The following is a 21529-nucleotide window of genomic DNA, read 5'->3' on the forward strand; positions in this document are numbered from 1 at the left end:
GAAGGAAAACTTTGCTTTTCTTGCACACAGTGAACAAGGTATCCAAAAAAACGAGAGCATTCTTGATGAACTGAAGTCATGGGGGTCCATAACAACATCAAAACTATATCAAAACATGAGTTTACAAACTCTCACACTTGTGCAGTATTATCCAAGTCTCTGCTAACCCTAATAATTTAAACACTTGCATATAAACAGTGCAGGCGTGCTACTCATTCATGCATGAGACTGTTTATATGAGAAGTGTTTTAAATAATAAATGCATGTATCTGGGAAGTGCTGAGCATATGACTGGATGAATGAGACTCTGATTATACTGCATGAGTTGTGTTTTGATATAGTTTTGTTTTTGTTTAACCCGTTCCTTTGCCACAGACTGACAGGAGACAAATTAAAGGAAAACCTTAAAATCTCCTACAACTAAAGAGATGAGTGGAGAGGAATTATAAAAGGAAACAAGGAGTCAGAGAATAGTTTGGTGAGTATAAAAAAAAGGATGTGAATCATATGCTGTGGCTGTAACAGTCACTAAATGTCATCCCTACTGAACACCTGTGGGAGATTTTGGACCAGGGTGTTAGACAGCATTCATCAACACACCAAATTGGGGAATATCTTTGGGAAAAATGCTGCACAATCCCAGCAGCAGGGCTCAGTTGGAGAATTTAAGCTAGGATACAGCTATTCTGGCTACTTGTGGTGGCAAAAAGGCCACAGTAAGAATATTATTTTTGTATTTCTTCACAGATAGTTGGCATGCAAGTAATATTTTAAAGAAAAATCTGCAAAGGCATACAGCGTTTCAACACAACACTTCATGCTTTTGAGAAGAAGGGAAAAGGGAGAACATACATTTGAAAAGGGTCGTAAGTGCTACTCACCAAAGTACAACACACACAAAACTAATGACAAAGTACCACAAACAACCACAAACTGCAACACAGAGAAGTACAAAACTTATACCACGTCGATTCTGTGTGACTGTCTACAGCCTCAGCCTCACACCCAGCGACACCTTCTTGTGTTCCTTGGCAAGGAAGTAACCATGTTGATGTTTATGATAGTTTCAATGTTTTCTTTGTCCAGGTTCCAACTTCTCTAATCACTTGTGGGAAAGCAGATACAATGTGGTTGATAATGTGAGGAAATCATTAAACGTGCATTGCACGGTTTGTCCAAAACCTCCCACACTGTAATAAAAAATAATTATGTCACAAACACTTTTACAGCAAAAGCACAATACTGCACACAGAGTGTAAGAAAGGCACAACCTCGAGGGAATCTGGTGCATTTTTTATTTCTTCTATGACTAGAAATTTTGCTGTGTGTGAAATCTGCAGGGCACTTAATCCTCCGGTACCAGTCAAACGCAATCCCTCATCTTTGTCACCAATTCAAGTCACATGAACGTCATGAAAAAGACACACAGATGTAACAAAAAACATCCTTTTTTCCAATAAAAAAAGTTAAAAAAAAAACAACAACCTTGAAACAATATCATTGTCATCAAATAACAATAAATAAGGAGCACTCTTCCCTGTACAGAGATATATTCTAATCTAAAGTCTTTTGTAATAAAAAATAGAACTTCAGTGCATTTCCTTTGACACGCTTCTGCTGCTCCTTCAATACCACCACGATTCTCTCTGTTACCCCGGCATTAAAGCAATGGCCTTTAGAACAGAAACAATCGAAACACCAAATATTAACCCTCCTGAAAAACACAAAAAAGCGGATATAAAATTTCACAGCCTTCTCTTTTTCTATCTGTACTGTACATCTCAAAACACAAACCTGGACAGAAAAGGCACAAGTAAATACAATTTGAGTAATACTGGACAAAATTTGGACAAACAAACAAACAAAAAAAAAGGAATTATTTTTGATTAAAGATTTTGGTCATTTACAAATTTATTCATATTCCTTTTACATATATTTTAACAGACATTAAGATTACCAGTATCAGTAGAGATACAGGAGGGATATATTTATTTATATATAATTTATATATATATATATATATATATAGATAGACATTATTTTCACAAAGAAAAAAGTGCATTTTTTTTTTATAACAAACCTGAATATTGCCAAAGAACAAACATTTAAGTTAACAATAGTATTGAAAACCGTATAAAAACGAAGCAATAAAAAAACAAGACTAGTGTAGCAACCAATAAAGCAAAATGGGATGCATGGTGCATCAAGGTGTAGACACTGTTAGGTGCTCTGGTCTGTTCTGGCTGGGTCTCCTTTAGCTCCTCCTTCCACCAGATCACCACCAGACAGCGGCTCCTCCCCCTCTGGCTGCTGTTCAATGACACGCGAGGCTACGGGGGCTGCTAGACTGACGGCTGCTCTTGAACTGTCACTGACGCATTGTTTGGTGGTCTCAGTAGCAAGCCTGCGGGTTTGGGCGGAGCTGTGTGAGCTGCCATATTGCTTTGAGTCCGTGGTCTCCAACTCCGGTTTGGAACATGTTGGTGCTGTGCTAAAAGTGCACCGCCCTGACGGGCTGGTTCCTGCTGCCTGGTGCTCTGACCAGTGGTCTCCAGGAGTCCTAAGCCCTTGAGTTCTGGGGGTCCCGCCCCAGTATGATTCAAACCTGGCCAGGGACGGCCCCTCCATGGGGGGAGACGTAGGGGACGAGGGGGTGGTAGGGTGGGACCTCGGTCTGGCCTGTACCATTTGGATCCCTCCGATGGGGATCATCAGATAGGGGACCTTGGCTTGTTGGGAGTGCATGGGAAGATGGCTGAAGATGTTGTCTGCTGTTTGGTGGCCGGGATAACCCTCACAGGTGGAGATGCGGAAAGCAGGTGGAAACAAGCTGGCTTCAGGCAATGTTGGCCCCTCTGCTGCTGTACCCCTTTTCACCTGTAGAGGGAGCACAGACTTCATCATTACATTTCAAGGCTCAATCAGTACACTGTACTGTACACTGAGATCCTAAGAGGAAAGTGCAGACTGTGGTTGCTGTTGCTCAGTTTGAATTTCTAAGCACAGATCTGTACAGGCGGAATAAAAAAGACTCACCGATCTGACATGACTACCCTTTGTGCCAGGGCTCTCCCACGGCATGTATCCAGGGCTCCTGTGCTGTAACAACAGTGGTGAGGGAGGGGTCCGAGCTTGAGGTGACCGGTAGCAGCTGGGCGAAATTGGACGAAGAGGAGAGAGAGGCCTGATGGGAGATGGTCCTCTCTCCGGGGAGGGTGAGACGTGTCGGCTGGGAGAGGACAGCTCCGTCCTGGGGGACAGGCTGTGGATGGGGGAGGACAGTTCCAGACGAGGGGAGAGGCTGCGACTGGGGGAACAGCTCTCACTGCTGGGGGAGAAAGCTCTCGGCGATGCCTTCCAGCCCCGTCGGGAGAACAGCGCTCTCCTGCTGCCTGGGGATGCAGCTCGTCTGCTGGGCCAAACTCCCCTTGGCGAAGGCTCCTGACTCGAGCTGGCACTGGGGCCAGGGGCCTCGGGGTCAGGAGTGCCCTGCTGCGAGTGCCGACTGCAGCTGGAATGCCCTCCCGTTGACGGGTGGGTGTCTGACGAGCACGAGGACGGTGGATCGTCGTGGGATGCAGACCCTTCTTCCTCATCATCATCATCATCATTGTCGTCATCGTCCTCGGACTCCTCCACGTCAGAAAACTGATGTTCCTCCTGTTCCTCTGAGCCACACGGGCGCTCATCACTTCCTCCTGATTGTGCAGAAACAGAAAGAACACACATTAAAGTAACAGTGTGCAAGATTTCGGGGGATTTAGTAGCATCTAGCAGTGAGGATCGCAGACTGCAACCAGCTGAAACTTCTCCTGGTTAGAATTTCCGTCACTTTTCATTGATCAGCAGGTTTTTAGCGGGAGTCGAAGTATCTGCAGAGCTCTCCTCCTCTCCGAATCAAATGGACCCGGTGATTTAGACTGCCAAAAACACAGAATAAAGCAGCTCCACGTAGTAGTTAGTAGCCCCTGCTAACTACGGTGGGGAATGCAAAAATGCAAATACACAAATTCTTATTTTCAGGTGATTATACACCAAAGAAAACATACTTATTGTATTATATTCCATGTTTGCCCCTAAGACCTACACACTGGACCTTTAAATATTATCCCTTTGCGTCAATGTTGTACACCTCCTGTACTGATTGTACAAAGTCGTGACAAAAATTCTGAGGGACACGAAACACATTAACAGAACAATCTTCAGGAACAAGCACAAAGAGTTAGGACAGCGTACTGTATCTGTCTGACAAACCTCACCCACCACCCATCAAACCCGTGTTATAAATAGACCGAGGATGAAAAGACCGGAATTTAATTGAATAGCACCATGCCTCTATTCACAAACTATCTCAACAGCCTTGTGAATGGAAAGACGGTTTAAATGGCGCGTCCTTGGCTGAGATGAGTGTAGTCTGTCAGCAAGAAAGAGACGGCGAGTGGAGGGGAAGTAGAGGAAGGTGAGGGAGGCAATCGTGAGGCGGCTGGCTTTGAGGCAGACATAAGCGGCTGAATGTGTATTGCCACACGCCAGCGACACATCCTTGAGAACAAGGTATACTTGCCAGACTGCCACAACCCCATCAGGAGACTGCTGCTGGATGCTCTGTATTCTTCATTCATTTATCTTCTACTTTCTCATATTTCGTATGCAAGGCCAAAGGGAGGAGAATAGAACATGACGTTGCATAAGCTGTCAGTGCTGAGCAGCTACAATTCTTCAGAGGCAGAAGTTCATCCAGCTGTGTACCAATATTTCTCTACAGCGAAGAGGAAATATGTGAGATGCCTCCACATCCCCTCTTAAGTACCTGTTTCCTCGCTTTCCGGCTCGTCCAGTGATGACTCAGATACTCCCATTGCCTGGCATTTTTTCCCATGAGCCTTTGACTTCATGTGTTTAGTAAGGTTCCCTAGGAAGGAACAAGGAAAGCACATTAAATTCGCCCACGACTTACAAACGGCAAGGAAAATGAGGACATTGCAACAACGGAGGCAAATAAAGTAGACAGCTACAATATAATGGAAAGAATGGCGATGTGAATCATGTTGTCAGTGACTGAAATTGTCCTCTTACCTTTGGTTTTGAAGGCAAAGTTGCAGTGTTTGCAAATGTACGGACGGACATCAGTGTGCGTTCGGATGTGCTTTTTCAGCATGCTAGGCTTCTTGCAGCGGATGCCACACTCTCCACATATGTACTTGCCCCGGCCGCGACCTCTCACATAAACATACTCTTCATTGGACTTATATCTAAGAAACAGAGAAAGAGAGAGTAAAGAAAAAGAAACAGAAAAATTTGAGATTTAGTCATCGCAAAATCACAAATAGGGTTACTTTCATATAGACCACTGATTTCCCTGTATAGTAGAATTTACGAGCTGAAAGCACAACAATCAGAGGCAGAGCAGGGGGTGGCTTCTGGGGCTTCGGCCCTGAATGACTTCTTAAATGTCAAAATGTAAAATACATCCAACTTTGTGTCATTTAGACAATAAAACATACCCATGCCGTTCAGAACAAAGTTCTTCTGCTGGCCTCACTTCAGACTAATGAAGACCACATTTACTTTGTTGAGAATCCTTGATTTGCACTTAGAGCGGCCCAGATTATTATGGGCTGCATTAAAAAGTAGCAGATTTGTCAGATAAACATTCATTCTGTATCATAACAAAAATAGCTTTCACGATGAAATAATGTTTACACCACCGATGTTACGTAACTTAAAAATAGCATCATCAGACAATTTCTGCCTCTTTTTAGGCAGCAGGAGTGAAAATTAGTCATCGTCAACATTTGTTGTGTTATGGTTTCAGAATAATTAAGACAGTTGGAGAACAATTAGATACAAAACAGGATGTAGGCTGTACAGGATGACATTTTTCTTTTGGCAGCTATCATGTTTTCCAAAAGATGAACAGAATTTTAGGCATTCTATTGTCTCAAATAGCTTGAAAAATACTGCATATAGCTGCTGTAAATAGGAATGAAAAATCTCCCTCAGGGGGAGCATGGCATCAGACACCCCTCTGGTTTAGACTGTGCCCTGAATCGCTACCACTTCTGGCTCCACCCCTGCAAATAACTAGCTTCTTCACTGACCATCTGTAGTGAAATTTATATTGAATTGAATTGGCATTTTAAAGCTGCATTAATGGATTTTTGGTCACTTGAGGGACACAGAACAAGCTGAGAACACAGCATCAACATATTTTCACCTTGTAAAGTTGTTTTGATGAGCTTGTTAGCAAACCATTGGCTATTTAAACCCCCAGCAGTTGTGTTTGTTGTGTGTTTCTGGCCACGTGGGGGATTTAAATCCAATATTCACTCCTCTTTTAGTTCTGTTTTGGTCTCCACCAACTCCTTAGGAAAAATCAGCAGCTAAATGTAGGCTGGGACACGGTCTTTGACCCCATGAGCTATGGGGTATAACACATACGCAAGGGGTTGCAGCCGATGGTGCAAGAAATAAAGGGATGTTAACCCTCCAGGTGCTCTTTGGGTTTGCTCTTTTTAGCCTCCTCGGGTGCACTTGGCCTGACAGAAGTTTGGTTGGATGGATGGCAGCTGGTATTCAATTGAATGTATTCATAAAAAAATATTTGTTCATGGGTCTTTTTAGGACATTTTAGGACATTGCAGAATTGTAATTTTCTTGAGTTGAGATATTGTAAAAATACAATACAACTCAAAGACGACTGCTAAACTTGCATCTGCCGTTTGGTGCTGGGCAGGTAGTGTACAGTGGTTTTGTAGAGCTTAGCCCTCAAAACAGCCGTGACTGGAAACAAAGCTAACAGTAGAATTTGTGGGGTGAAAAACCAAAAGCATAGGAACAGAATGAGAGTAGAATGAACATTCCCATTCAGACCAACATAGCAGCAAAGCTGGATGGCGGCCATTTTTAAGTGTACCATTGCCATTGCAAAGATTTGTGACCATTGTAGTGAGGTTACTTCCATATAAATCTCACTGAACTGAGGTCTTGCAGTAACGACCTAACAATCACTGGAGCAGTACGAAGGAGAGGAGTCTTCTGTCCACTACCTCTGTTGCCTTGCTCGAGGATAGCTGAATTTAATAGCTTCATAATACTATTGGTAAGTCGAAGAATCGCAATGTTTGGTCATGTTTGGCTGTGTTATCCATGTCTCTGTTGTCACATGTCGGTGAGATCTCAGTTGAGTTTTGACCGTTGGCTAGGTAACACACTGTGACACACAGATGTTTATAATTACATATGCGATTATAAGCCCAGGCTACATGATGAGCATCAACAAGTGTGACACATAACAACTAACATCAATCACCATTTTCTTTTGAACTACTCAAATGACCAAGGCAAACAGTTCAATGTCCTTTAAATACATTCTTCTTCTATGACCAAAACAACGCTCTGTGGAGCTGAGGGGAAGTGCAGAGTTGGGTGATCACTCTGTGGGCGACCGCTCACATTACAGTCATTATCGTCCGTCGGAAAATATTGATGTAGCTTTAATAATAATGATGAGTGTGGTTGTGGGTTTGTGTACAACACAAATACATGCAAACGCACACACACAAACACACAGACACACACATGCACACACAAGGGAAACTGTGAAACAAGGCTTTCTTTATGGAGGCGGGTTGGGGAAGCCCCACCAAAACCCCAGCAGCACTGAGTCCCTTGGCTGTTCCCTCCACTACACCCTGGGCACACAGAGAATACCAGCTATTCTGCTGCGAGCGGGTGGCCCTGCCAACAACAGCAGCAGCTAAAGAGAGGGAAGGGAAGCCTGGCTATGGCCAACAACCTAAAATAGACACTATATATAAAAATCAAGCAACACATTTAGGTCTAGTCTATAAAAACATTGTTTATACACAATCTCGATGTTTACCGAAAGGCTATTTGTGGACACAGTGGACCACAGACGTTTCACATCTGAATGAATTGTCCTCTATGAAAAACTCCATCTGCTCCCACTACTCATGAAGAGACGTACAATCCATTCTGAACTGTAAACATCCAATGTGTGTTGACTGTGTTTAATTACAGGATACGCACCACATCTATAGAAGAACCCAGGCCGTGAATGCTCCCTGTTGTATAACAGCACCAGCAGCAACAGCGAATCATAACAAATTGTTACACAACTGTAAAATAGTCTCAACAGTGGCATTATATTGTATTCATTCAGGATCTGGATACTGTTTACTGGCATGTATTTCTTGCCACTGCTAAAAATATCCACCCACATCTCAGGAAAAACAAGGCAGAAGTTGCACTTCACACATCGAGCATTAAATCAGCAGCACGTCTCTCGGTAAACTCAACCGACAATCTGCCTGTACTTGTGCTGTAGCTTTTCGGCTGCTGGGCAGATTGGTGGAGAGAATACCACTTTCAACCAGTGTGTGATTGATTGATAAGGCCACTGAATGCCAAAGCAGCGACAACTGAATAACAGTAAAAGGCAATACTGCAGGTACTGAAACATACCTCAATCACTATCTGCCCAGAGAGGAGTTTGACATAACTAATCCGTTTGACACGTACTGTAAACTCTGCTCACAGGAATGGCTCTGCCCATTTCACCACTGTGGTTAAAGCGTCATGACAAATCTGCAATGTTAACCACTTACACCATGGAAATCAATCTGCATGTGTTAACAGAATCCACAAGGAGACAGTTCAGCTTGTGCTCACTAAGAGGGATTAAAGCTGATGTTCTACGGACTTCTGCTGCCACCAAGAAGGAGCGGCTATGCCTGCTTAATTGCTGAGACGTGTTATTGAGGCAAAAGCCGCCTTGATCCAATATCTGTGTCTTTAGCTGTGTGGTTCTAATAAACTCCCGAGACCCCTGCACCCCTCTTTCTTAAAGGGATCTCTGAAATTGGATCAGGATGAAATCGTGCAAGCCACTGGAACATTAACAAAGCTGCACGATGCATATTCATAAAAAAGGTGTTGCTTGTTCTCCAGGATAAACTGAGTGGCACACAGTCGTGATTTCAAAGAGATGATGAAAGGGAAAGAAAGATAATGAGTCCTAACAGAGTAACAGTACAAAACATTCAGCTGTGTTCAAGAGTGAGGCGCTGTGCTTATTTGCATGCACAGAGAAACATAGCGGGACAGTATGAAGTGGCAGGTACAGAGAGAGAGAGAGAGAGAGGCCACAGAGGAGGCTGGGAGGGAATAAAATGGAAATAATACACAGGTAAGTAAAAATGGAAGAGCTGGTGGAGTGACACGGGCAGCGTGAAGAGAGAGGGAGGAGGGTTGGTGTGATGGAAATAGAGGACGTGAAGATGGGAGAAAGCTGTAGGCTGTTTATGGATGGAAATGCACTTCCTGAATGTGTGTAATGCGCGGCTGCAAATGATAAAGACTGGTAATTAGTGCCTTATCTACTGTTAAGCAGACAACTCCTTCACACTCAATCTGTGCGCACATTAACACAAAGCGCAGGCCTTACAGTAAATGTGCAAGTGTCGACACACATGCACACACACATACTGTATACAGTATGTAAGCATAAACATCCCTTAAAATCTCTCACATCTCCAGCGTAGTATCTCTGTAAAATATTTTTCTTTCGTATTTATTCCTGAAACTCTTCTTAATTGGGAACATTTCAGCTAGATCCACAACTGCTCTACCTTTTATTTTGATCTATTTCTACTATTCAGTGTGAGCTGATCTGGGGAAAGTCTCGGCTCTAAAGACAGCAACTGTGGGGAAGAAGAGAGGCTGCACTGCAGGCATTTATAGAAAGCACAAATATGTGAATAGTGAATGCAGCATAGCGCATAAATGTGTACAGGTTTGAAGACAAACACACACCCTGCACACAAACATGACAGCCATGACTATGATTCTGACTGACTGCAGATTGCTTCACACTGTTTCTCTGCGTCTTCTCAGTAACTTGTAAGTAAAAAAAAAAAAAAAAAAAAAGGTATTAATGAGGGTCTCACAAAATGAAGTTGGAGACAACCTTTTCCCCATTCCCACACACACACAAACACACACACAAAGCTCTCTTTCCAAATTAACATTTCTAAAACACAGACACTGATGCCAGCAGTAAGAGGAAAAAGCTTGGCTGCAGGTACAAATGAAGTCCCTGCGGGTTCCACTGCCTCCCATCTGTTACTGTAATTCTCTGTGCACTCTTGTCAGCTCCCTGTAGTTGCCGTTCTGCTGTCATCAGGCATTGGTTTGTGACAGAAGAACAGATTACTTGTGTAATGAGGCACTGCAATTATTCGCAAATATTGAATTTCGAATTAAAAGATGAGCATCTCAACAGACTCGCTCTTGTAGTTTCTTACCCTCCTTCAAAGATGCGAACGCGAGGGGGCTCGCTCTGTTTGGAGGTGGAGGGTTCTTCCTCCTCTCTCATCTCTTTATTCTCCTCCTTGTCATGCTGCTGCTGATCCTTTACTTTAGTGAGGGTGCTGGTCGGGGTGGCATGTACCTACACTCAAAACACACATAGAAAAATTCAAAACAACTTAAAATAACATGTTAACTGTTTCATTGTTAAAACGAGGGTCTGGGTGTGGACCAGAGAAGGAAAACAAGTGAGAAGCTAGCAGGCCCAGCCCAGCTGACCCCCTGCATGAGCCCTAGTACCCCCAAAGGGTCTGATTATGACGATGATCAACATTACTATTATTATTATCATGATTATTGTGATTAGTATTAGCTCAGTCTTCCCTCTCTTCTCTTATTTATCAGTTACAAATACACATGCACTTGTTCACATACACACACGTGCCCTACATAACCACCACTGAACGGGATTTTGTGTGTCAGCTCTATGCAAAGCCTACGCCGTAGCTTACGCACATGACGTTGTGAGCATTAATACTTGTGCAGGGGTGTGGCTTCGTGCCTTACAGTTACACCTCCAAAACACTAGCCGGCGGCAGGGTTTCTGTGAAGTACTGTAAAGTTTAGTTGATTCAAAACACACATTAAACATGGCTTAATAGCGACAATTTCAAACACAAGTGCACAAATCAGCTTCATTATAATTCACAGACGAAACACTTGTCTTTTGCTGGACACATTTAACCGCAAATACAACATGCTAATGTATTTAGCACAAGCCTATGGCATTTTACATTGTATAAATTAGCCTAGTGGCTAGCGGACTTTTCCTCTACTCAAATGAAGCCAGGGACTACAGCAACATTTAACAAAGTTGCAAAATTCAGTACCACTACAACTCACAAGGTTCACGGAACAACAGCTGTCTTATACTAAACACTTTTTCCAAACAAATACAACATGCTTAGGTTATTAGCACAAGCCTATTTTACATTGTATAAATTAGCCTAGCAACGAGCGAAGATTTCCTGTACTCATATGAAGCCAGGACACCAGACATAAAATGCTATTTTGTAGGGGCTTTATTGTCGCAACAACGTATTGTTTCTTATCTGTGAAATTAAAGTAAGTAAAAGCTGAGGGAAATGGTTTAGCTTACGAGCACAGGAAGGGGGTTTACGTTGCCACGACATGTAGTTACATTTCTGGGGAGGTGCCCGTCAGGCAACGGTGCAAGGTATGTCTTCGATTCGACGCAGAAGTATAAATCCTGCTTTAGGATTTGGGCTTAGTGAGATAACATTAGGGTTAACCCTGGGTTTTCAGTACCGCAAAGCTAGTTTACTTTTTAGTGGGATAAATCACCATGGTAACTTATGCTGAACAGCTAACGTGCTGTACAGCAAGTTAACTTCAGAGGAACGGATTGCAAACTGTCAACACCCTGACAAATGACCAATCAGATCACTGGGATAAAAGTATCCCGACATAGACATAAGTCCAGAGTGACAGGTTAAAGACTATGTATTTTTAAAGGTCAGGAGAACCATTTTATTGTTCCAGGCTTTCTATTTCCACCCTGGTTTTAAAACAGAATTTATAAAAAACAGAGAGATTGCGTTTGACACTTCATATATGATGATGTTTTTAGCTGCATTTTAATTGGGCGACGTTTATTTTGTCCCTGTTGTGATGGCTGACAGTGTGGCTGATTTTACACTCTGACTTCATCACTGAAATATCACATGAAGTACTTCATTCATGGTTCTGATGATGTTGTTTCTAATTTACAACTCTGCCTCTTTCACATTAGTGACCCAGAGGTGATTGGGCTGGTTGACAACAACCTTTGGAATACTGGTAATCCAGACCGCCAGTGTGAGGGTTAGTGAAGTCAAATTAAGAAAAATAAATCCTGGGTATGTTGAACTTCATAGAACGGACCTCATTTTTGCATATTCATAATAACAATGTCTTTGTTATATTTATTTTGTTTTGTTCTGTCTCGTTTCATTTCTAACGGAGTAGTCTAAATACAGTAAGAATATATTGTGAGTATGTTTACCTCTGACACACGTGGGGTCCTGCTACTGGCAGGGGCCAATTTACTTTTGGCCGGGGTCGGGGCCATGGCCATGGTGTAGGTCTCCGAGCTGTGCTTCTGTTTGGAGCACAGCAGAGACAATGCCACCTTAGTGCTGAGGCCCGGCAAGTTGGGGTTGTGAGCACTGACGCTCCAGGTAGAATAAACTGAGCTGCGGGGGTCCCTCAGAGTAGACGGGTTGGGTTTGACATAGTTCAGGTAGCACCAGTTGACTGAGGTGGAGGTGTGGAGGCTGGGGTATGAAGGGGCGGATGGTCTTTCAACCCCCTCTTCCACAACTGGCACCTCCTCCTTTTTTTTACTTGTCCTTTCAGTTGACTCCTCCTCCTCCTCTTTCTCCTCCTCCTCCTTATGTTTCCTTGGTATTTGCTCCTGCTCCCCCTCCAATTTCACAGTTGTCACCTCTACCCTGTCCGGCTGCTTGTTCTCCCCCTCTTCCAGTTTTCTCCCAGTGTCTTTACTCTCTTCTTCCTGTCTTACCTTCTCCTCTACATCTTCCTCTTCCTCCCCTGCCTTATGTTGCTCCCCTTCCTCCTCCTCTTTTACCCTTTTCTGGTGGCGCTGGGCCTCTGTGCTGAGCTCCAGACTGGCTGCAGGAGAAAGCATGCGTTTACTTCCTCCGGCTCCCAGTGGGCCATATCCCTCCCCAGATCCTGAAGCCAGCTCCGTGGGCAGAGACAACGGAAGAAGACTCTTGAAGTCTGGGGAGGGCACCTTCAAATAGGACCTTTGTAGCTTGTCCCGCTCCACCTGGCCCATGATGACCATAGCTGTGCAAGAAATTGGTTCCTGTGAGCGGGTGGAGGCCAGGATCTGGGACAGGGTGGTATACATGGATCTGGCATACGTAGGTATATGGGTCTGGAGGCGCACTGGCACCACAAGGGACACTACTGGTGTAAGCTGTGCAAGGCATGTGGCAATGATCGGCCGTGGGTGGTGGTAAGAGATTCTTACAAGGGACTGACGTGTGAGGGCAGAAGACATGGAGGGTCTGCTCTCTGTGGTGGGAAGGGAAGGAACATGTGCAGTTAGTCTTGGAGGAAAAGGCAAGTACAGAGCCTGACTGGCTCTAGTCCTGGAAGTAAACTGGAGAGGAACTAGAGCAGGAAGCTGATGGAATGGTATACCCAGCCTCTCTGCCATGTGGATCTGTGCTGGGTTTATCTGTATAGGTGGAGATGCTGTCTGTGAATGTAAGAAGGCTCTGTGGATGAACTGGGTGGACAGTACTTCAGAGATGGCTGTGGTGACAGGGAGTAGCTGGGATAGTGATCCTGGGGGAAATGCTTGCTGCAGAGGGAGCACATCCTGAGAGGGCGGGAAGATTTGTGGCTGTAACAACTGCAAGGCTTTCCCTGTGGTCTCCAGGCTGAACCGGGGGCTTGCCTGTATTGAGTAGAGAGGAGGGTGGACGGAGCGGGAAGGCCCTGGCTTTGGACTGTCTGCTCTGGACAGCTGACTCATGCTGGCCCCCTCCTCCTGCTCAGGTTCCCCTAAGGTGGCATGTTTCACTAGGAGACACTTTCTCCTTTCTTTCCAGGAGGATGAAGACTGCTGAGGGGACAGGGACCCATAGTCAAACGACTTACTCCTGGTCTCTGAGATCTGCTCTGTTTGTTGGGGGCTGGCTGGGGTCTGCTCTGAGGCTGAGCGCCTCATCTCCTTGTGGCTTTGGTGGTGTTGGTGGGAAGAGGATGGCACCATAAGCATCTGAGAGCTTTGGCTACTGGAGGCCCAGACGGCAGGCTCTGATCTTGCCGGGTCCTCAAAAGAAGCAGAAAGGCTTGAAGTGTGGGAGATGTTGCTTTCCTGACTAGGGCTGCGAGGCAGAGACACAGACTCAAAGCTAGACTCCCCAGAGGACTGGGCTGCTTCTGCCAGGCGGAGTCTCTTCTTCTTTGGTGGCAGCTTCTCTGCAGGGAGCTGGGCCAGAGTCTGGCTACGCTGAGGCCACTGGAACTCCTCCACTCTCTCTGCCTCCTGGGACAGATAAAGAGTTTACAAATCAATCATTATGTGTAAGATGAAGGGACTGCTCAGTTGCTGAGAATGTTAAAAAAAAACACCATTAAAGGAATACTTCACATACAAGATGATCATTTGTTTTGTCAGTTGAACTTCTTGTATTACATTGAATTTGTTAAGAAAACTTTGTTCTTCTGGCATGCGTGAACAAAGAATCCAAAAACGGAGAAAATTCGTGATGAATTAAAGTCATAGGTGAGCAACTTTAACAACAGCAAAACTATATCAAAATATCTGTTTACAAACTGTCACACAACTCATGCAGTATATTCAAAGTCTCATTTATTGAGGCATATGCTCAGTACTTCCCGAAACAGGAAGGCAACAAGGAGCTGAAGTGAAAGTGAAACTGTACTCAAACCAGACTCCATTGACAGAAACAGTCATTTTAGCTCACTGACCTCAGGAGCTGCTCGTCTGGCACTGCCCCTATCACTTTGTTTGTTTGTGTTTTTATGGGACTTTGGTGTTTTAAAGGGTTAGTTTGGATTCACCAAATTCACACAATAACACAAACAACCTTCTGATGGAGGCAGTGGTAGACCAGCAGCTCTCGTGTTCAGCGGGATAAAATTATTCTTTTTGGCAATGGAGTCTGGATGAAGAGATCATAGATAAGTTTCACTGTCAGTTCCCTGTAGGACAAGGATGTCTGTTTGGGAAGTACTGAGCATACGACTGGATAAATGAGACATGGATTATTATACTGCACGAGTTGTGTGAGAGTTTGTAAACAGATGTCAGTTTTTGGATTGTTAACCAGAGCCATGTGAAAAACAAAAAAACGTTTTCTTCATAGATTCAACATAACACGAAGTGCGTAACTGATATACAGATGGTCATTTCGGGTGGAGAGTGTTACTTTAAAGGAGCTGTACACAACATTTAGAGCGTTAATACAGCAGCAAATTACCATTTGTTATGTAAAAATGTAGTAGTATAATGGCATACTGGGCAGAGAATGAATTCACATGTTAAAATCTGAGCTTGTCTGGCAGCATGTGCATATGAGTTCCTGTGTGTGTATCCCACTGGGCAGCTAATCACCTCCACTCTGCACTGCGCTCATATGGTGGTTACCGCTGATATTGCCGCCCCAACCTATGGCACTGTTGCAAAAGCTTAGCACCCTCCCCCCCAGCTGAACAGTGTTAGCTCTGTCAACACCTACACCGCTGTTAGTGCTGTTCACGCTGTGAGCTTCCAGGCGGTGGCTCAGCCACCTCCATGTTGAGAACCGTGTGCACACAACCTGAACCAGACTTTTAGACATGCTCTCAATGTCATATACAGCTCCTTTACATCAATGCATGTTTCACATTTATTTGAGGGGAGGGAGAAGAAAAACAAGTAAACAAAACCAAGGCCGTTGAATTGTTTCAAGAATAAGAAATTAAATAGCCTAATGCTACTTTAAATATATCATGTACCTTGGATGAGGATGCCGTCACTGGCGGTGACACAGATGGCATGTCAGCATCAGGCTCCGGAGTAACAAGGATCTCTGGCACTTGGATGTTTGGCTGGCGGATGAGGCGAGATGTAGAGGGTGATGGTTTTGGCTCGGGTTGTTGTGTTTGCTGACTCTCTCTGAGTTCTGGTTCCTGACTCTCCATGGATATGCTCTCCTGCTTCTCAAAAGAGCTTGTGTGTTGGATGACAGACACACCCTTCCTGTCCTGCTGCTGCTGCTGTTGTTTTGGCTCAGTCTGTAGAGAAACACCTAGAAACAAACAAAAGAAAAAAAAAAAGTTAGCTACCATTTTATCTACTGGTATACTGCTTTTTAATGATGACATTTCATTGCTTTTGCGCTTCATTCCTTTAGCTGTGGCGTAGCGTAATTTCACACAGTAGTTTTGCCTTTCATTTGTTTTCTTTGCTTTACATTTCTGATGTAGATGCAGATATGTGCCTGTTATTTTTATATTTCCTTCACTATTCAAGTTTCTCAGATGCTGAAAGAGGACAAAAAAAAAGCTACAACAGAAAAGAAACTATAACTCATGCAGGATAATGTTGTTATAATTTGATCTGCTGTTGAAGGGATACATAAACAAACCTGAGAGGGCCTGGCTGTGCTCTGGTCTGCTTGGCACAGGAATGAGGCCTGCAGAGCTGCCTGACATGGCTACAGATCCTGGGCTGGGAGGATCCTCCTCTAGACTTTCCTCTTTCCTCCTCTTCCTCACCGCCATGGCCAGCGCTCGGAACTTATAGTGCATCATCATCTGGGGGCGATCCTCCCTGCATGTTTTACTTGCATCCCCGCTCTCTTGCTCCAGGGTTTGCGGTCCTGGGCATTTGCCTCTGTGGGTCTCGTAGCCTTCGCTGTGTTGGAAGTGGGCCCCACATGCTTCACATTCAAACAGCCCCGGACTCTTTTGCTGTTGTTGTTGCTGTGGCTGCCTGGCTTGTTCAGCGCTTCTGGCTGAGGAGGAGGAAGTGGGGCCAGCCTCCTCCAGCATTAGCTCAGCTCCCAGTGGAACTTCTATGGCAGGCTGGCGCCTCAGCATACGCTGGGCATGGCCAACCCTCATCTCTGCTACCACCGCTTGCTGCTCATCGAATGACTGGCAGAGACGGTAACCTCTGGGAGACATGGTGCCAGAGGTGGAGGGTTCTCCTTGGCTGGTGGAGGATGGCATTGAGTGGCTTCTGAGCAGAGGCACCCCTGACAGCTCCTGGGTACCCGCAGGGTCTGCCTCAGGATTGTGGAAGAGCCTCAAACCACTGGGGCCAGGGGCCTCTCCTTTGGGATCAAATGCGTAGGGATCTTTAGGGGTGGTAAATTTTGGTGACTCCATGCTGCTCTTCCTGGACAGAGAGGAGCGTCTAGGCTTCACACTGTCAATCTCACTGGTGTCTACTACCGCTTCATTGATAGTGATGAGCTTGGTAATATGTTCTATTACTTGTGTTTTGGGTACAGCGAAGGGAATGTTCTTATCCTCCGTTCCTGAGGATGAGGAAAGTGAAGAATGAGGCTGCTGCTGATGGGGACTGCGCTGCTGCCCTCCTAGTCTTCCATATTTCCCTAAAATAATTTCTGCGTAGGTTTTGGCACTGGCACTGGGAGGGCTAACTTGGGACAAGTCAGTGCTGCCTGACCCGGAGAAGTAGCCAGACTCTGTGCTGCCCTTACTGCCAGGGCCTAGAGAGGAAGATGAGGTGGAGAGGGAGGAAGAGGGAGGGTCATCTGGAGAAGCCATCGGGCCACGTTTCCTTTCACTGAGCCTCAGTGCCAGCCTTTGCTTGACAGCCTGGGAGTCTTCAGGCCTCTGGCTCTCCTCTGAGCCTCCCAGCGGCTCCTTACCGCCTTTCCTCTGCTGGCCCGACATCTCCTTAGATTTCCTGTGTTGGCCCGTCTCCTCTTCAGACTCTGTGCTTTCTCCCTCTGTGTGTTCCTCAGGGTCTTCTCCAACGCCACTGCCCTCTGGTCCACTCAAACTGGGCTCATCACGGCTGGACGCCAGGCCCGCTTTAATGCGATGGGCATGGGACTTGCGGTGCTTGTACAGGTTGCTCTTGGTCTTAAATGAAAAGCCACAGGGGACACAAGGGTAGGGTCTTTCTCCCGTGTGGGAGCGAATGTGTTTCTGAAGAACGCTTGGCTTGGCACATGGACGGCCACAGTAAGTGCACACATATTTCCCTGGTTTTTGGGGTTTCTTCTCCCCTTTTCTGGGTGAGCTGACCCCCTCTTGGCCCTCTTGGCTGGGCTGAGATGGGACCCCATGACCATGCTCACCCCGGGAGGAGGAAGTAGATGGGAGGGATGAGGTTGATGGGGAAGCCGGAGAGAAGAAGCTGCCTCCTGAGGGACCTGGGGTGTCTGGATGCTGCCATGCTACTGCTTGCTGCTGCTGTAACCGAAGCAGAAGGTCAGTGCGCTTGGGTTGACGGTTTTGCAGGCGGCCCAAAGCTCTGTGTACGGGGCGAGGGTTAGGAGGCTGCTGGGGCTGCTGAGGTGGACAAGATCCTAGAGAGGATTCAGCTGTCACATGCTGCTGCTCTTGCCTTCCAGAGCGCTCCCCATCAGGCGGACGGCTGGGCTCAGCCTCCATAGAGTGGGGAGGAGGCCTCACAGACACACAAGGAGGGGCTCTCGGAGCCTCATGGGGCTAACCGCATGGCAGCAGAGAGGTCAGAGGCAGGGGAACATCGACAGACTGAGTTGTAAATCACAACGGAGGGCCTTTTTCAGCGTGGGCCTAGAGTTATTGAAGAGGACCAAATGAGGCATCATTAAAAGGTGCCCTGGAGCTGCACAGTTGCAGGTAAACATGGATCATCTCTCTGTACAAAGCAGTTCTGCTTCTGTCCAGCCTCAGCCATTCTAACAGCCCTCCCAAGGTCCTCTCTGCATCTCCTTTGTTGGTTGTCAAAACTGTTGGCTGTTCAGCTTCTGAATGGGTCTAAAGAAACACAGAAAAAGACAAGAAAGGACTGAGTTACAAAAGTGGAAACATATTTGCACATTTAGATTCTTTAAAAAAGGTTTTGCCACAAAGAGCTACAGCACAGCAAAGTGCTGGAAAATAATTCATAGTTCTATTTTTTGCCTCCCAAAAGTTTTTCTAAATAAAAGCAAAACAACAAAGATAATAAAGAAAGGTCGGTTTGCTACACAAAAAAAAAAAAAAGCACAGCAAAACACTTAGGACCTTTGAAGACATGGGCGTGGATTTCAGAGGAATGCAGGGGGCACGTCCCCCTCAATATATAGAACATGCGTGTTTGTCCTACCCAATAAAAACAATTAAAGTAGCAGAGGACTTTTTAGATATTAACGTCATAAACTGATGCAAAAGAGGTACAAATTTACTCGCAGAGGACCCTCTCATTTCATAAGTATCCCCCTGATACTGAAAAGAAATCTACGCCCTTGTTTGAAGATGACTTTTTGTCATCCTGAAGGTTTCCAAAAAGCCTGGCATACAGTCTGAAAAAGAGTTATGCTGGTGGAGCAGAAGGCCAAAATCATTAGTGTCCTATTATCAAACTGCCTATTAAAAATTGCCCCCACATATCATAGGATGACGAATAGGGTTACATTTCCAGGTGTAGTGCTGAGTGGGGTCAGTGTTGTAATGAGAACATTAGCGAGGTAATTGCATCATCAACACGTTATTGCTCTCATCTGTCCTGGCTTCAACTCTTAATAAGCAGATAGCGCGCAGTGATTCAGAGGACAGACGCACACACCTACTGTTAATCTATTAAAAAATGTGAGGTCAGGATGTTCTGTTATTGGCGCCATGGTGATCTGAGCACACAGGCATCTAGTATATGCATGCTCACATACTGTATAAACACTTATCTAAATCTCATTTGATACTAGATAAAAATTATAAACTCCCTTCAATCGTGACACATCTAATTCACATCTGACCCATGGCTGGCCCACTCTGCAGGAGTCAGAGCAGCTCAGGGCCAGTCAGGCAACATCCACAGAACAGGCACCAACAGAGGAGACCACAGTGTCAGGGCAAGGAGTCAAAACAAATGTTGGAAATATAGCCTATGCTTATCTGATCTGGCACTAAAGCTAAAGGGGGTAAATGGAGGGGGTGCTGTTTTCTAGTGAATAAAGGGACTTGACAGTTACTGGGTTTCAGCCTACGCCCCGCACACTCTGCTGTTACACAGCCACCAGAGTGCAGTGTTCATGAAGGGGCCAAGAGTGGCTGCTTGTTATGAAGCCCGTTGTGAAACTGAAAACTTTTATCAAGACAGATCTACTTAATATTTCCCACTCACACACTCTTAAGAGAGCTGATGGAGACTTGCGGGTGCGACGAAATCTCCTCTTTTATCAAGATGTATGTTCCGTAATATTCCCCACTTACTACAAATCCGGCGCTGAGTCTCAACTGGAGACACAGGATTCTTGTATCGCGGCCAATCAAAACACATTCTGGGAATGGATGGAGCCAATCATAACATTTTCACTGAGCAGCCATGCCCAACTGCTGACAGTCCCAGCGCAGGCTCATCCAGAGTATCAATCATCGCCTGACACTACTTGCGACCCCCTCAACTGTCAAACTCTAGAGATCAGCGCTCAATGAAGGAGGACGCCGTGTGTGTTCACCTCACAGCTGTAGATCTCTGTGATGGTGTAGACAGCATGCACCACCTCTGACAGTAAAGTGCATGCCAAGAGAGAAGATAACAAGGGATTGATAATGCTAAGGAGCATCTACAGAGACAGGCTGCAGGGAGATAAGAGATAGAAAATGCATGGATGTTCTATAATATTAGAGCTTTGCATATGAAGGAGTAAGAAAGATGAAGTGAGAAGAGGTGGGGAGGAGAGAAAAGACTGAATCAGTGATCCAGTGGCTGAGTAAACAGGCCCAGCAGAAGACTGCAGCTCAAGGTGCCAGCGGTGGCAAGGCAGCACTGACAGTTTTTTTTTAATGAGCCACACTTTTGCTCTCTCCATATGTCTAAAAAAAAAACACTCTGCACAGTCAGCCTTCATTAGAGCCAGTTTACAGTAGGAGAAAAAAAAGAGAAAGAGAATCACTCTTCCTCTTGGAAACAACTTGACAGATTCTCGACTCCGTCTCCACGTATCTCCACATCTGCTGAGGGCCGATCATCTGTTTAGTGTGCGTTTCTCCATGCAGACCAGCGCTTTGATTACAGCAGACTTTTACCATCAACACACAGCAATTAGGCAGCATAACAAACCAAATCAACACCAATTATAATTCACTTCTCTCTTTTCATTTGCTAGTATTCCACCGTTTCAGCTGTACAGGAAGACTTTTGTATGGCGGTGGCAGCCTTTTCTGTCTTGAGCTGTTGAGCTGGAGGGACACATTACTCTCCAGAGGTACATGTTGGTAAGTTAGATCACGGAAGAATGGAGCATGCAAAGGTGCTATAAATCAGATCCTGACTGAAAACAGTTGTTCCTCACACACTTTTACAAAATTATATGATATCAAAACTATGGCTGTATGATATATCCTTTCAGCATTGACACTGCGATGTGCCTATGCGCTATAGTCCCCATGCATGTAAGGCAAATTAACTTAAACATGTTATGCT

General features: G+C 45.2%; 1 protein-coding gene across 2 annotated transcripts in view; it reads right to left on the reverse strand.

Moving 5' to 3' along the window:
- Positions 1 to 1289: 1289 nt before the first annotated feature.
- Positions 1290 to 21529, reverse strand: part of LOC126391617 (transcription factor HIVEP3) — a 55358-nt gene continuing 35118 nt past the window's right edge. For both annotated transcript variants that reach the window (XM_050046496.1, XM_050046495.1), the window contains 8 exons: positions 16527 to 18882; positions 15895 to 16187; positions 12398 to 14419; positions 10329 to 10474; positions 5077 to 5252; positions 4811 to 4912; positions 3037 to 3698; positions 1290 to 2877 (listed from right to left, as the gene is read on the reverse strand). In XM_050046496.1, the coding sequence (XP_049902453.1) occupies positions 2221 to 2877; positions 3037 to 3698; positions 4811 to 4912; positions 5077 to 5252; positions 10329 to 10474; positions 12398 to 14419; positions 15895 to 16187; positions 16527 to 18531 (6063 nt within the window). In that variant the 5' untranslated portion in view covers positions 18532 to 18882 and the 3' untranslated portion in view covers positions 1290 to 2220. The remainder of the gene's footprint in view (positions 2878 to 3036; positions 3699 to 4810; positions 4913 to 5076; positions 5253 to 10328; positions 10475 to 12397; positions 14420 to 15894; positions 16188 to 16526; positions 18883 to 21529) is intronic.

The sequence above is a fragment of the Epinephelus moara genome, chromosome 6, assembly GCF_006386435.1.
Source record: "Epinephelus moara isolate mb chromosome 6, YSFRI_EMoa_1.0, whole genome shotgun sequence".
NCBI classification, from domain to species: domain Eukaryota; kingdom Metazoa; phylum Chordata; class Actinopteri; order Perciformes; family Serranidae; genus Epinephelus; species Epinephelus moara.